Source organism: Impatiens glandulifera, chromosome 7 (assembly GCF_907164915.1).
Source record: "Impatiens glandulifera chromosome 7, dImpGla2.1, whole genome shotgun sequence".
Taxonomy (NCBI): Eukaryota; Viridiplantae; Streptophyta; class Magnoliopsida; order Ericales; family Balsaminaceae; genus Impatiens; species Impatiens glandulifera.
Window position 1 is genome coordinate 47281118 of NC_061868.1, and position 16456 is coordinate 47297573.

Consider the following 16456-nt stretch of genomic DNA (forward strand, 5'->3'; position numbering starts at 1 on the left):
ATTTCATATGAGATACTTGAAAAACAAAAACATTAACCCAGCTCCAATCGTTTCCAAACAAAATCAAAGATCCAAGATCATGTTACAACAAAGAAAAGGAAAAACCAGTGTCCTAACAATTTTTCGTAAATTTTTTAAATGAGATCATGATTATAAGGTTGTAACAAAACAACATTACAAACCAAGGTTAATTGTAAGAGAGAATGAACAGTAATAAAAAAGAACATGATATGTTGTTTGACAAGCAAACTAGCACACTTTTGACATATTCTTTTCACATCTCAATCAATAACAATAAGCAAAACAAAACAAAGCAAAGACCCAACAGACCAAATACAATTTGTACCCTTCCTCATAAATGCTTCCCTTTCGGACTACTGAAATAATAATATCAATGAGCTAATTTCTTAAGGTGTTGAAACATTTTATGCTTCATCCATTGTCGATCGTTTGGCAGGTATGCCTGAATTGAGTGGTCAAAACTGCAAAAAATCAAGAGTAGATCAATAAATAAAAAAAGGGGGATTTGAATTGAATTTGTCGCATCGAATTATCAAAATCTAAGCACTTAATTTTGAAGTTAAGAGAAACATACACCAAAGCACTCATGTCAGAAAGGCCATCCATGAAATTGTAGAGATCTGCAATATCATAAGTGAGGTTTCTGATGGTTGGATTTATCTCCTTGAGCTTTCTTTCATATAATCCACAAATGCCTGTTCATGTATAATAATAATAATAGAACCCGTCAATAAAGCAAGAACAAATGGACCCTAATTGTGGAAAAGGTTTATATAAATAATAATTGATGAGATACATTCAAGGACACTAGTTATTTTTGTCCGTGTATATCAACCACGACATGACATGACTATTTAATATCAATTCAGATTTAGTGGGTCAAAAACCAAAGTCAATATTACTTAAAGAAAACCAGATTGTCTTGTATCAAACCACAATAATGCTGACAGTTAGATTTGGTTGATAGTATATCTCTTAAAATGAAACAGAGGCATGTATTTAGGGATTACAAGAACAAAAGGATAATATGGAAATTAAGAATAGTTCAGAGATGAGATTTAAATACCATTTGTTGCTAAACATTGTAAATCAATAATTAATGAGGAAACCTCCAACAAGCTTTAAGGCATGAAAACACCAAACCTACATATCAATTTTCTAAAAACAAGCGAACAAACATACACCTCCTTCTCGTAGAAAATGTCTTCAACTCTATAAAACAAAATGTCTTTTGGAAGAACAATACAGGCCTACCATGTAGGACCTAAAGGAAGTATTATCACAAAAAATGCAGAAGCATAGATAGTATCATAATGACTAACTTCTTTTCTTTAGACCAAGGTTTTTTTCTTGAACTAGCATAACATACCATCCCGTGACCTACTTCAATCAAGGTTTTGTCAGTGGGAATTGAACCTAAAGATCTCAGACCCCTAGTTCAAGATACTGACATAAATTATTATTATCTCTTAGTCAGATAAATATCCATTTTAACTCGTATATATTCAGCAATGAAAATGAAAGTTACACTTATAAAATGATAATAGATAACTTTAACATTACCAAACTTTTCAGTTTTAGCCAACAAGTCTATTGCATTGTTAATCTTAACAAGTCATATCCAGATGAATTTAATCATACCATCCATTGCCTGGCTTATAGAATCATAATCCATAAATGTTCTACTTGCCCTACTTGGAGTCGTCTGCATCAGAACAATAGTGTGCCTATTGGCCTACAAAGAGGAAATACAGTCATCAGTATACTAGGTGGAAGTCATGGCTGTGGCCTGTGGGGGATCATGTTCAATTCCTACCTTAAAAAAAAGTATACTAGGATAAATTATCATACTTGTAATCAAGGATTGATATAAAATGATAAGAACCAACATTAACAAGATGAAGAAATGTTGAATTCTTCTACAGAAACAGGCAATGAAAGAGGGAAGAAACACAGATCTAACTTTTCAAGAAGCAAGAATCCTCACCTCATTCAACCCATATCCTTTTCTAATAGAAAGTCATTGATTTACAAACATTTTGGAAAAAAGATGAAATATCAAATCTACTTAATTGCTCATGTGATACATATTTGAGTGCAGGCAATCCATTACATATTTATTTACACTAAATTTTTTCTTTGGAGGATGCTAACACAACATCCCACAGCCATATCCCCCACTTCAAACAAGGTGCTTTCAGGGAAATGAACTTGAAACCTCAACTTCTTAAGTTCAAAACTCTTATTTCTTGAGCTACCCTGGATAAGGAACATTTAAAAGTACCTGCACTCCACTTCTTTGGGTTCCAAAATTGGTTTAAGGTGTTCATTAACTAGATCCAGAAAATTTCTGGTTTAATTCAAATACATGATTCGACACATAATCCACTGACAAAAAGAGTGAACTTAAAAAGCAGAAACCCAAGCTATGATATCTTCATCAGACTTTAGAATGGCCTGAGAACTCGTCTCTCCATCATACATTACTCAAATAAGTCATATCTGGAAGACAGCAATAATTAACTTAGGTAGCACAACAGCTGAATAGATATGGTACATGCCATCATTGTCAACACTAACCATGGACCACAATATAACAAACCCCTAGTTCCTGCATCCCCATGGACCACAATCTTATTCACTTTACTCATGTACATAAAACCGAGCAGAATAGGTCTATCACAAAATTACCATCTTTCAATCTACTTGAAGCAAAATAGTTTAACTTAGACATCCATTTGGTAAAGTCATGAACCTGAATTGCCAAATATAGATATTGACATCATGAATACACACTAAAAGTGGTTCCTTTCTTTCAAACACCTAGAGTTGGACCGCAGCAACAATTCCAGATATCGGGGTTCTAAAAAGCTAATAGATTCTTCTTCCATTTCTAGTTCCATGTTTATTCACGCCCGTACACTTGTAGATATGACAAAAAATGTATCTAAGTAACTAAATTGAGCTGGTGTTGATAATGGACGGCTGATATTGAACCTTGAAATGAAAACCTAGTTCATTCATCAATACTATAAGTTTTATGGAAACCGTCACTGCATGCCCGAAGAAGAAGAATAAAGAAAAAGAGGAATAACAGTCCGAAATCTGGTTATTAAGCTAAAAAACATGTTTAGAAACAAGACTAGTGTGTTTGTTCGAATCAAAAGCAAAAAAGTAGAAGAAAGTGGAGTGATCCGGTCTGAAAGTAGGGTTTATTATTGAAGGCGTAAACCTAGTTGAATATCAGAAGAGAAGAAGGGGATAAGAGATAGCAAAACCACGGAATGGATCAACGGTGGCGATACGAGCATAAAGTTGAAGATATAAGATAAAGAATTTCGCTATTTAAAGTAAGAACTAATAGAGAAGACGAACGTACGTACCATGTTTATAGATGAGATGATCGGAGGAGAGGAGAGGAGAGGAGTCTCAGCGTTGCCTGTAAAAGAAAAGAAAGAAGAATAAAAAGATGGAGATGGAGAGAGACGCAGTTTGAGGACGTTACTAAAAAAAATCACTTTTTATTTGAAAATAATTAATTAACATGCCCATTTAAAACACTTTTATTTCTTTTTATTTATCTCATTATTTTCATCTCTATACGAATTTAATATTTTATTAAAAACGGGTTGGTAACAAATAGCGTGTTCAAATTTAGAACTAATTCTCATCTTTCAAACAATTTTTTTTTAAATATTCGTTAACATTTCCAAACTACCTATTTTTCTCTCAAAAACATTAATTAACATTTTAATTACAAATTTTCTCTACTAAATTCATTACTTTATTTTAACAATTTTAAGTGAATTAATTGTTAAAGTATTCATATTTAATTTTTAAGATTAGAGTTTTGAATCATAAAAGATGCAAATTAAGATTTTAAAGAATATATTCTTGATTATAAATATATTTTATTTTATATTTTTTTTCCTAATTATTTTCTCTCTCATTAATTATATATATTTTCACTAATCATGTAAAAAAATTCATTAATTTATATATATATATAAATAAATAGTTACCTCTTATAATATATTATATTATTTTTCATCATTAATTTTATATAAATACATTTGATCTTTTATTATACATTTCTTTTCTCATCCTATATATATATATAATATTTTTCTTTATTCGTATAAATAATATTTTTGATTAATATAAAAAATAATTAATGGATAATAAATATTAAATACAAAAAATATATATATACATACACAAAATAATAAAATTATTTTAACAATCTTAAGTAATCTAAATGTTAAAGTGTTCATATTTCACGCATTATTGACTATAATATGTAGTGGCGCAACTTTTAAACAAATGATACGAGACATCTGAAAGTGTAAGGTTGAAATTAATGGTTGGTTTGGCAAACATTTAAAAGTGTAAGATCACGAGATGGATGTCAGATGGTGGGTATTTTTTCGAGTGTGAGGTCGGAATTAGTGGTTGGTTTGAAGAGCATTTGAAAATGTGAGCTCACGAGATGAAAGTTGGGTGGTGGGTGGTTTGTCGAGTGTGAGGTCGAAATTAGTGGTTGGTTTGACGAGAATTTGAAAAATGGAGGTCAGGTGGGTGATTTGTTGAGTGTGAGGTCAGAATTAGTGGTTGGTTTGACGAACATTTGAAAAAGTGAGGTCACGAGACGAAGGTCGTGTGGTGGGTGGTTTATCGAGTGTGAGGTCGGAATTAGTGGTTGATTTGACGAACATTTGAAAGTGTGAGGTCACGAAATGAAGGTCAGAGTAGTGGTTAGTGGTTAGTTTGACGTTGGATAAGAGGTCTGTAATTAATTGAGATTGATTGTTGATTTGTTGAAGTGAGAGTAAAAGAGAGGTCGACAAAGATTGATGGATGGTTTGTCGAGTGTGAGGTCAGAATTAGTGGTTGGTTTGACGAGCATTTGAAAGATGGAGGTCGGGTGGTGGGTGATTTATTGAGTGTGAGGTCGGAATTAGTGGTGGGTTTAGCGAGCATTTGAAAGTGTGAGGTCACGAGATGAAGATCGGGTGGTGGTGATTTATCGAATGTGAGGTCGGAATTAGTGGTTGATTTTATGAGCATTTGAAAGTGTGAGGTCACGAGATGAATGTCGGATGGTGGTTAGTGGTTGGTTTAGCATTGGATAAGAGGTCTATAATCATTTGGGATTGGTTGTTGATTTGTTTAAGTGAGAGTAAAAAAGAGGTCGTCTAAGATTGGTGAGTGTTTTATTGAGCGATAAAGAAAAAGTGTGAATCACAAAATTATGGTCAGTGAGTGATTTGTAAACATATGAAAAAGTGTGAGTCCCAAGATGATGATCAATTGAAGAGTTAAGTGGGTACAATGAGATAAACTATATACTAATATTAAGTTTAAAATTAAACGTAAATTTTACCAGCTAAAACAAATTTTTAATTAATTAGATTTGATTAATATTAATTTTATTTAAAATATTTATAAATAAATAATATTTTAGATATATTTTTATGATGCTAATTTATATATATAAAAAAAGGAAAAATTTAAGAATTTATTAAGTTTTATTATTATTATTATTATAATAATAATAATAATACAGTTATGTAAATTAGGCACCACTAGAAGCTTTGAATCCTTGCTAGCCTGCTTCCAGGTAGTCTCTGTAAGAAGAATAGTAAAAGCTTAAGATCGAAGAACAATTTTACAACAATATATAAATTTGGTGCTTGTTCTCGAGACAAGTATCGGATCTAAATCCAATTTGCGATGAAACCTAGTTCCTGGAACTTGGGATGTTTGCTTCTTGTTCTGTTACTCTCACTCTCTCCTTATCCGATCTGTGCTAAGCAGCAGTCATCATCGGATAAAGCTTACGTGACTCTACTCTACGGCGATGAGTTTCTACTGGGAGTTCGTGTTCTGGGTAAATCAATTAGGGATACTGGATCTACTAAAGACATGGTTGCTCTTATCTCTGATGGCGTCTCACCCTATGCTAAGAAACTCCTCAAGGTACCATCTTTGTAATACCTTAAGAATTTACAGATTAAACTATGTCATGTATGCAGGCTGATGGTTGGATTGTCGAGCCAATTACTTTGTTGGCAAACCCTAATAAAGTTAGACCACAGAGATTTTGGGGAGTTTATACAAAGCTTAAGATATTCAACATGACTAACTACAAGAAAGGTAAGATTTTGATTACTATATATCATTGGAATGGAATAGTTTTCATTGGGTTATATTTAAAATTGTTTAAAATTTCAGTTGTTTATCTGGATGCTGATACAATTGTGGTGAAGAGTATTGAAGATTTGTTTAAATGTGGAAAGTTTTGTGCAAATTTAAAGCATTCGGAAAGGTTAAATTCAGGAGTTATGGTAGTTGAACCTTCTGCAACTGTTTTTAGTGACATGATGAGCAAAGTGAATACTCTTCAGTCTTATACAGGAGGTATTAATTATCGCGTATATTTTGATTTTTTTTTGTGATTCCTTGGTTTCAGTTCATTTTATCTTTACTGGACATTGCAGGTGATCAGGGTTTCCTCAATTCTTACTACAAAGAGTTTCCTAATGCTCGTCTATTTGAGCCGAATATACCATTAGAAGTGGTGGAATCCAAGCCGGCTCCTGAAATGGAGAGACTTTCAACTCTTTACAATGCTGATGTTGGTCTTTACATGCTTGCAAACAAGGTAGGTACTGTAATTTGTTTATGGTGTTGAAGATTGAGCTTCATATTGGTAAAGATCAGCCCCGGTCTTTACATATTTCATAAATTAATTGGCAGTTTCTCATCTGGATTTGAATTCAGATACAGATAAAAAAAAATAACAATTGTTTCTTATTGGACATTACTAGTGTTTTATCAAATGCATTCAATTCTTCTAGTAATACAAAAAGTGTCTGTTGAATATGTGATATGAACTTGACCGAACTTATGATTAGGAATGGGATATCCGTTTATGAATGTTAGGCTTGTGGATTGTAGATAACTGCATTTTCATTTGGATTTGTAATTTGAATTATGAATGTCTGCTTCTGACCAAAATTTTCAGTGGATGGTGGATGAGAGCAAACTTCATGTAATACACTACACGCTTGGTCCTCTTAAGCCGTGGGATTGGTGGACATCGTGGCTTGTGAAGCCTGTCGGTGTTTGGCAGGTAACATTTTTATTTATATTTGTTTAAATCTTTGTCTGTTTAGTCTTTGAACAAAAACACTATCATTTTGGGTTGGTGAATTCAGGATGCAAGAGAAAAACTTGACGAAACTCTACCAGGGACTGGCGGTGGCAGAGATCCAACAGACGAGCTTATAGTGAAGCTTCTTATTGTTCTTCCGCTATTCACATTTCTCTTCTGTTATTATCGCTCTTTTCTCCAGGTACTTTTTTCGACACCAAACCAATTTTATTATTTTAACTCTGTTCTCGTGTATGAAAATGTTTTTATTTTGCAGACGCGTTCGTTGGCTGGCCATTTTAGACATTTATGTTACACATTCAGATTTAGAACCATCCTTCCTTATTCAGCCGTATCTTCTTCGCCTACTTTAAATTCAAACCAGCTTGTTTTGGCTTCATATTCCAAGGTTCCCCCGTTTCTTGGTGGTCTTTCTGTTTTTGTCTGTTTTACGTCTGTTCTTTCGGCCCTTGCAATTTCATTTCTTATTATTCCTCGACAAACCATGCCATGGACCGGTTTACTACTCATGTACGAGTGGACATTCACCATCTTCATCTTGTTATTCGCGAGTTATCTCCACCTGGTTCAACGGTGGGGAATGTTGACTGCCAATCGATTGGGTTCCATTTCTTCTGATGTGGAATCTGGACATAACGATGATTCTTCAAAAGGTTAGTTATTGAGAAATTAGGCATTTCAGTTTTCAAAATGTAATCTCAAATCTGAAAAATGAAATGAATCAAACATTTGATATGTTTTTGCAGGTCATCAGATGCAGGGATCTTGTTCTTTCGATGATGTGACATTGTATTATCTTCTTGGCTTCGCAGTTCTTTCCATTTTTACCCTTTCTTTGCCTTCCTTACTGGGGATAACTGCTCTCTTCTTGAAGTAATTCTTATGCAACCAACCAAACTCACATGCCCTTAAAAGTTCAGCTTCTACATTATCGATGTTTAAGTTATTTCTTCTTGCTGTTGTTGCAGGTTAGGGTTAATGGTAGCCGGAGGCCTTATTTTGGCATCTTTTATGACTTATGCTGCCGAACACCTCGGGATTAGGTCGTTTATGAAAGGGCTCGATGACAGAGATGCATCGAGAAGGAAGAATATTTGTCTCCTTTGCTAGGTAGTTTTCTTCTTTTCCCCGACAAGTTTTTCTTAATTTAATTGACTTTGTTCTTTTCTGTAACATATAGTTGGATTTTTTTCGATTTTGCTTCACACTGACATTTTGTAAAGAAAACAAAATTTGTAATTTAAGGAATTGTATGTCTTCAAAATTCTTGATACAAAATACAATCTTTAAATTGATACATAAGGAACAAAATATAACATGAGATCTAATCTTCTTAGATGAAGCTCTATCTTAGGAACTGAAAATGGGTTTTCGTTTTCGATTCTTTCGATCTTAGTTAGGAAGCTGTGCGAAGGTTCCTGTATTGGGGCTGCATCCACCGGCCATCATCATTTCATAAACAACAAACGCTTGTTCGGGTTTTCCAGACATGCTATAACCTCGAATAAGAGCATTATATGTGAAAACATTTGGTTCAAAACCCTTATTAACCAACTCTTCATACATCTTACCAGCTTCTTCTATCCTTCCATTTACACCAAGATTCAGTATTAAAGAGTTATAAGTGTAAAGATCAGGAGAAAGCCCTTTCTTCTTCAACTCATTCAAAAGAGACAAAGCTTCTTCAATCCTTCTTGCTTTTCCAAGTCCATTAATCATAAGGTTGTAAGAAACCAAATCAGGATCCAAACCCGTAGTTTTCAACTTCTCGAAATATTGAAAAGCCTCGTCGATTCTCCCATCCGAGCAGAGGCAATCAACAAGAACGCTGTATGATTTCAAATCTGGCCTTATTCCTTCTCTAACCATCTTATTGAATAAATCAAGGGCCGCTTCAACATTACCTGTTTTTCCCAAACCATTTATGAGTATATTGTAGATCGCTGAATTCGGTTTGCATCCGAAATGCCTCATTTCTTCCGAGAATTTCAAAGCTTCATCCATGTTACCCTTTTTCGATAGACCATCTATTAGGGGACCGTATGTACAAGGAGTGGGACTAAATTCACCGCTGCTAATGAGATCGTAATAGAAATCAATAGCAGTATCCAATCTATAAGATTTCACCAGACCCGATATTACTATATTCTGAGTTATCGTATTCGGCTTACACCCGCTGTTAATCATCTCTTGATAAAGCTCGAGAATTTTATCCGATCGATCGGACTTACCCATAACATCGAGCAAATAATTGTAGGTCAAAACATCAGGAGCACAACCGACCGTTTTCATCTCCTCAAATAGGTCCCAAGCCGTTTCGAAAAGATTAGATTCGAGAAAACCAACAATCAGAACATGATATGACTGTAACGTCGGTTGGACATCGTAATCCAATCGAAACTTATTAAAAAGACAACGGGCGTCAGTTATTTTCTTTTGCTTACGTAGAACTTTAAGAACCGGGATAACTAACTTATCGCTAGTGCAAATCCGTTCCGATACCAGTCTTTCAACTAAACCAACTGTCTGTTCTACAACAGCCTCGTTTAAAATGCCCTCGACTAAATCAGTCCAGAAAGAACCGTTTACCTTAAACTTGACCTGATATACGAAACCTTCGATTATCTTAAAAGCATCGTGAATCCGACCCTCCTTCACAAAACCGGGGACAATCGTGAAAATAGTTATCGAATCAGGATGGAGTGTCTTCTTCATCTGATTGAAGAACAAGAAAGCATCTTTAACTCGATTCTCTTTAATCAAACCGTAAATCAAAGTATTGTAAGTAAATACATCTGGGGAACAATTCGCATCACTCATCTCGAACAGATACTTCGTCGCCAAATCGATTTTCTCATTTTTCGAAAGGCAATCGAGGAGAGTGTTGAAAGTAATCGGGTTTGGACGCAAGCTGTGAACCGATATACTCTCGAAAAGTTCAATCGCCTCTTTTACCTTCCCTTCTCGTCCTAATCCAGATAACAAAGTGTTGAAAGTGACTATTGTTGGAGATTGTTTCATATTCTTCATTCTGTAGAACATCTCCCACGCTTCATCTACTCGGCCAGCCTTGTAAAGAGTATCGATCAGATAATTTAAATTCACAACGTCGGGATTGCAACCGTTGTTCTTCATTTCGGTTAGCAATAGAATGGATTCGTCGATTTTCCCTGCCTTATTGTAGCATTTCATCATCATGTTGTAAGTAATCGAGTCTGGAGAAAGTCCGCTCTTTTTTATTCCAACAAACATTTCCATAGCCTCCCTAAGCTTACCAAGTTCAGCAAGGCTGTATAAAGAAGCATTGAAAGAAACAATATCAGGAACAATTCCGCGAGCTTTCATCTTCTCGAAAGTTAAGATGGCTTTCTCGGGTTCACCCGATTTCCCATAGTAATCAACGAAAAGGATATAAGTATAAGCAGTAGGTTCAATACCGAAAGATCCAAGGGAGTTGAAAAGTTTATCCGCTTCTTCAAATCTGTTCAATCTGAGATATCCTCCAATTAAAGCATTATAAGTATGAAGATTCGGTACAACTCCCATATTTCTCATATTTTCCAATTTCTCAAAGGCCTCGTTGATTTTACCCGCTTTACACAAAGCATCGACGAATATAGTGTAGGTAACAACATCGCCAGGATAACCATCCAATTCCATTTGTGTCCAAAATTCCCTCATCGTATTCAAATCGCCACATTCACTAAACTTATCCAACAAAGTAATGTAAGTAACCCTGTCAGGCTTCTGACAACTAGACTTCATCTTCAAGAACACCTCTTTAGCCCGATCGAGTTTCTTCGCATTACAGAGTGCGTCAATGAGAACCGTATACGTAACAGTATCAGGTCCACAACCCTCTTCGTCCATTCTATTCAAAATTCCATAAGCATCGTCGATTTTCCCTGCTCTTCCAAGCACTCTAATGCATATAGTAAAAGTATACACATTAGGCTTCAACCCTAATGTTTCCATTTCTCGCAACAAATACATGACAGTTTCGATATCATTTCGTTTCCCACATGCCACCATAAGTGCAGAATAAGTCTTTAAACTAGGTTTAATCCCTTCCGAGATAGCTAATCTGTAAACTTCAAGAGCCTCTTTAGAGAATCCAGATTGTAGAAGCAAATGAATCAAACCATTATACGAATATCCATTCATAACAAATCTCTCGTTTCTCATACGTTGAAGAGCAAGTGGAGCATGACGAATCCCTCCTCTAACATTAAGAGCTTTAAAGATAATCAAATAAGTATTCAAATTCCTGTAGATAATTTGCTTTTGCATCAAATCAAAAACAGTAGCCATATTATCTATCATCTGATGAACCCTAAAAAGCTCAAGCATGTAATTACAAGTATCTGTAGTATGAACAACATTCGGAAGTTCAGCAATCGATTTGAATACTGTAAATGCCTCTTCAGGTTCAGTAATCGATCTCAAAGCCTCGATTGCCTCGTCAGAAGACATCGTAGAGTTTCGAGGTACTGCATTCGTAGAAAGAATCGATTGCTTTCTCCTGTATTTCTTCCAGTAGTTGATTAGAGATCCACATGGAAAATTCTTTGGTTTACCGGAAATCCTTATTAGACCTATCGAACAGTTATATGTTAAGGCATGTTTGTTGTTATCTACTAATCGAGTAGAATTACTAATAACAACAACAGTCGAAGGATAGAGTATGATAGACATATATACGAATCTATGCTTATGATTCCATGAACATACTCAATAGAAAGATTACCTAAGGATTCGGGAAGGAGATGAAAGAAACTAGAGATATTTTGCACCTCAAACCCTGTTTGAATGAAGATAAACTATATGGGAAGAAGATGATCTTTTTTTTTTTCAAACTCAAAGATTAGGATGCTGGGCTTGGGCTGTAGAAAAAATTAAAAGAATAAATAAATCTGGACCTTGATGAATTGGGCTGCAACAAAATAAAATTGAAGATATTTATATATTTTTAAGCACCTGAAATACTGTAATGTATACACATTATCAGCACAACTTTACATTTAAGAAATCAAAATGAAATTGAAACACCCTAATTGAGTTCAGAGAAAGAGAACTATTACGTAATGACATTTGTCATTGTAACAAAAGAAACAAAATTAAAATGTATAATAATAGTCAAAATACCAAGATTTGTTTCAGGGTGAAATCTTGCTTAAATTAATTTTTTTTAAGGAATGTTTTCGAGTTCTTGTTCTTCTAGGGATTAGTTAGAGGTGCATAGTAAGTAGATAGAGGTGCATAGTAAGTTTTGCTCTTGAACTTTTCTTAAACTAACTTATAACTATTTACTTATTTGGCCACTTTAGAAGGAAGATGTTATTATAAGTATAGTTCATGCCATAAAAAATTATGCTTAAGAGATAAAAATAAATTACATGTTTGATTCTCATTTGGAACATTTTAAGTTAAAGTTAAATTATAATTGAAATAATCGTGTTAATTTGATACTTCAAGGAAGAGGTATAAGAAACAAACAAAAATGTTATGAGATTGAATGATATTAATTTGGACAAACTAATATAAAAAATTATCAGTTTAAATAATTGAAATTTCAATTAGCAATTTAAGCATTTACCACAAACTTAATAAGACGGCTAACAATTCATGTTTCTAGTAAAAATAAATAAATAAATTTTACAAAATTATTACATTTAAAAAGCAGTCTATTGAGAATTCTTAACATTTGAACTAACTAATGAATGAGAAACTAAATTAATACTATAATTATGAAAATAATAATTATAAAAATAATAATAATAATTTTGAAAAAAATAATAATAAATATTATTATAATAATAAAAATATTAATAAATATAATAATAATAATTCTGAAAATAATAATTCCAAAAAATAATAATAATATTTCTGAAAATAATGATGATTATATTAATTCTAATAATAATAATAATACTGAAAATAATATTAATAATTCTAAAAATAATAATAATAATAATAATAATAATTTTAATAATAATAATTCTGAAAATAATAATAATAAATATATTAATTATAATAATAACAATATTAATAAATATAATATTAATAAAATAATAATAATAATACTAATTCTGAAAATATTAATAATAATAACAATAAATAATAATAATAATAATTATTATAATAATAATAATTATTATTATTATAATAATAATAACACTATTAATAAATATAATATTAATAAAATAATTCTGAAAATAATAATAATTATTATAATAATAATAATTCTAAAAATAATAATAATAATAAATAATGGTTAATGAATCTATCTATTCTTCGTGGTTGCTGAAGAGAATCTGTATACTACTCATGTGATTGATGTGAATGAGGTTTTAATTATAATAATAATATTAATAATTTTAATAATAATGATAATAATAATTTTGAAAATAATTCTGAAAATAATAATAATAAGTATATTAATTATAATAATAACAATATTAATAAATATAATATTAATAAAATAATTTTGAAAATAATAATAATAAATATATTAATAATAATAATAATAATGTTAATAAATATAATATTAATAAAATAATTCTTAAAATAATAATAATAATTCTGAAAATAATAATTATAATAATTTTGAAAATAATAATAATAAAATATTAATTATAATAATAACAATATTAATAAATATAATATTAATAAAATAATAATAATAATAATAATAATTCTGAAAATAGTAATAATAACAATAATAATAATTATAATAATAACCATATTAATAAAATAATTCTAAAATAATAATAATAATTATAATAATAATAATTCTAAAAATAATAATAATAAATAATATTTTATTGAAGGTTCTACTGTACATGGAGGAATATTTAATAGGATAATCAAGATACTAAATGATGGTCTTAATTATAATAATAATAATAATTCTGAAGATTATAATAATATTAATAATTCTAATAATTATTAATAATGATAATAATAATTCTGAAAATAATTATAATAATATTATTAATTCAAAATACTAATTCTGAAATAATAATAATAATTCTAATAATAATAATAATTCTGAAAATAATAATAATAATAATTTTGAAAATATTTTTGAAAATAATAATAATAAATATATTAATTATAATAATAACAATATCAATAAATATAATACTAATAAAATAATTCTGAAAATAATAATAATAATAATAATTCTGAAAATAATAATTATAATAATTTTAAAAATAATAATAATAATAAATATGAAAATAATAATAATAATTATGAAAATAATAATAATATTAATTCTAATAAAATTAATAAAATGATAATAATAATAATTCTGAAAATAAAAAAAAAAATTAATAATGCTAATGATAATAATAATAATTCTTGAAATAATAATAATAAATATAATAAGAACAATATTAATAATTATAATAATAATAAATAATATTAATAAATATAATTATAATAATAATAAATAATATTAATAATAAATAAAATAATAATAATAATATAATAATTATAATTATTATTATAAATATAATAATTATAATTCTGAAAATAATAATAGTAATATTAATAATTCAAAATAATAATTCTAAAAATAATAATAATAATAATAATAATTCTGAAAATAATAACAATAATAATTTTGAAAATAATTCTGAAAATAATAATAATAAATCTATTAATTATAAAAATCACAATATTAATAAATATAATATTAATAAAATAATTCTGAAAATAATAATAATAATTATAACAATAACAATAATAATTCTAAAAATAATAATAATAATAATTATTATTATTATTATACTAGCTATGTGTCCATATGTACCTATAAAAATATAATAAAAAAAGATTAAATAATTATTTTCTTACATATTTTTTTTTCCAATAAACCTCTAATCTTGTTAACTATGTAGATTGTAATATCGTGTTCGTTATTTCCAAGTTTGTAGATCGAATCCAAGGGTGTCGATAGGCTTACATATCCAAGCACGTCGGTTTCTTTAAAAGGTTTATGGTATAGCTATCCATGGGACGTCTCTAGAATTACCGAAAATCCTGATTAGACCTATCGAACACTTATATGTTTTAAGGCAGGTTTGTTGTTATCTACTAATCGAGTAGAATTATTAATTACAACAATAGTCTAATGATAGAGTGTGATAGACATATATACGAATTTGGGGACGAATCTAGAAATTAAAGTTAGAGTAGACTTAAAAAAAATTTAGATTAACTTCAAACAAATAAATGAAAAATAAATAATATATAGATGAAATGAATTACTATTATTATTTTTAAAAGTTTGTATTGTGTAAATTGCTACTTTAATATTAATTATTTTTTGAAAAATATATTTAAACATTAAGTAAAAAAATTTGTAGAGATAAAACATACTTAAAAACAAATAAATGACCGTATCTAACTAACCTTCCAAATAAACGAAAATAATCAAAGAGCCAGTATTTTTTGAGTTTTTTTTTTTTTTTCTAGAAAGCCTGTTTGATAAGAGTTTTTACAAAATAAGATTTTTTTTTTTTTTGTTGTGGTTGTTGATTAAAGATCAAAATAATTTTAATTTCTTTTTATCTATCTGGAATAAAAATTAATTTAAAAAAGTTAAATAAAATCTATTTTTTATAATAAAAGAGAGTAAATAAATAAAATAATAATTAGATTTCACAAAAAAAAGAAAAAAAAAAAAAATACCAAATGTCAAATGTCTCTCTCTTCCATCTCTCATATAGGAAAAAAAAACAGAGCATTAACGTAGGCCCAGGGCAGCCCTAGGCTATATCCGTCTCTATACGAATCTATGCTTATGATTCCATGAACATACTCAAGAGAGAGATTACCTAAAGATTCGGGAAGGAGATAAAAGAAACCAGAGATATTTTGCACCTCAAACCCTGTTTGAATGAAGATAAACTATCTGAGAAGAAGATGATCTTTTTTTTTTCAAACTCAAAGATTGGTATGTTGGTATTGGGCTGTAGAAAAAATAAAATAAAAATAAATTTGGGCCTTGATGAATTGGACTGCAACAAAATAAATTGAAGATTTTAAGTCCCTGAAATATTATAAGATATAAAAATTATCAGCATAACTTTACTTTTAAGAAATCAAAATGAAAATGAAACACCTTAGAAACAAAATTAAAATGTATAATAATAGTCAAAATAACAAGATTTGCTTAAGAGTGAAATCTTGCTTAAATTAATTTTTTAAGGAATGTTGTAGAGTTATTCTTTGAGGGATTAACTAGAG

At 30.0% G+C, this 16456-nt stretch overlaps 3 protein-coding genes across 3 annotated transcripts; 1 reads left to right on the forward strand and 2 right to left on the reverse strand.

Annotated features, from left to right (window-relative positions):
• Positions 1-124: 124 nt before the first annotated feature.
• LOC124944735 (enhancer of rudimentary homolog) lies at positions 125-3502 on the reverse strand. Its single transcript, XM_047485075.1, has 4 exons — positions 3405-3502; positions 1663-1756; positions 596-716; positions 125-482 (listed from the first exon to the last, which is right to left on the reverse strand). The coding sequence occupies exons 1-4, from the start codon at positions 3405-3407 to the stop codon at positions 392-394; spliced, it is 309 nt and encodes a 102-aa protein (XP_047341031.1). The 5' UTR covers positions 3408-3502; the 3' UTR covers positions 125-391.
• Positions 3503-5626: 2124 nt separating this feature from the next.
• On the forward strand, positions 5627-8467 carry LOC124944734 (inositol phosphorylceramide glucuronosyltransferase 1-like). The gene is made up of 9 exons (XM_047485074.1): positions 5627-6000; positions 6057-6177; positions 6256-6441; positions 6522-6685; positions 7049-7156; positions 7242-7379; positions 7455-7851; positions 7945-8071; positions 8167-8467. Exons 1-9 carry the CDS (start codon positions 5755-5757, stop codon positions 8306-8308), a joined length of 1629 nt encoding a protein of 542 aa, XP_047341030.1. The 5' UTR covers positions 5627-5754; the 3' UTR covers positions 8309-8467.
• Positions 8421-12006, reverse strand: LOC124944733 (pentatricopeptide repeat-containing protein At4g31850, chloroplastic). Its single transcript, XM_047485073.1, has one exon. It carries the CDS (start codon positions 11891-11893, stop codon positions 8591-8593), a length of 3303 nt encoding a protein of 1100 aa, XP_047341029.1. The 5' UTR covers positions 11894-12006; the 3' UTR covers positions 8421-8590.
• Between the last annotated feature and the right edge of the window lie 4450 nt (positions 12007-16456).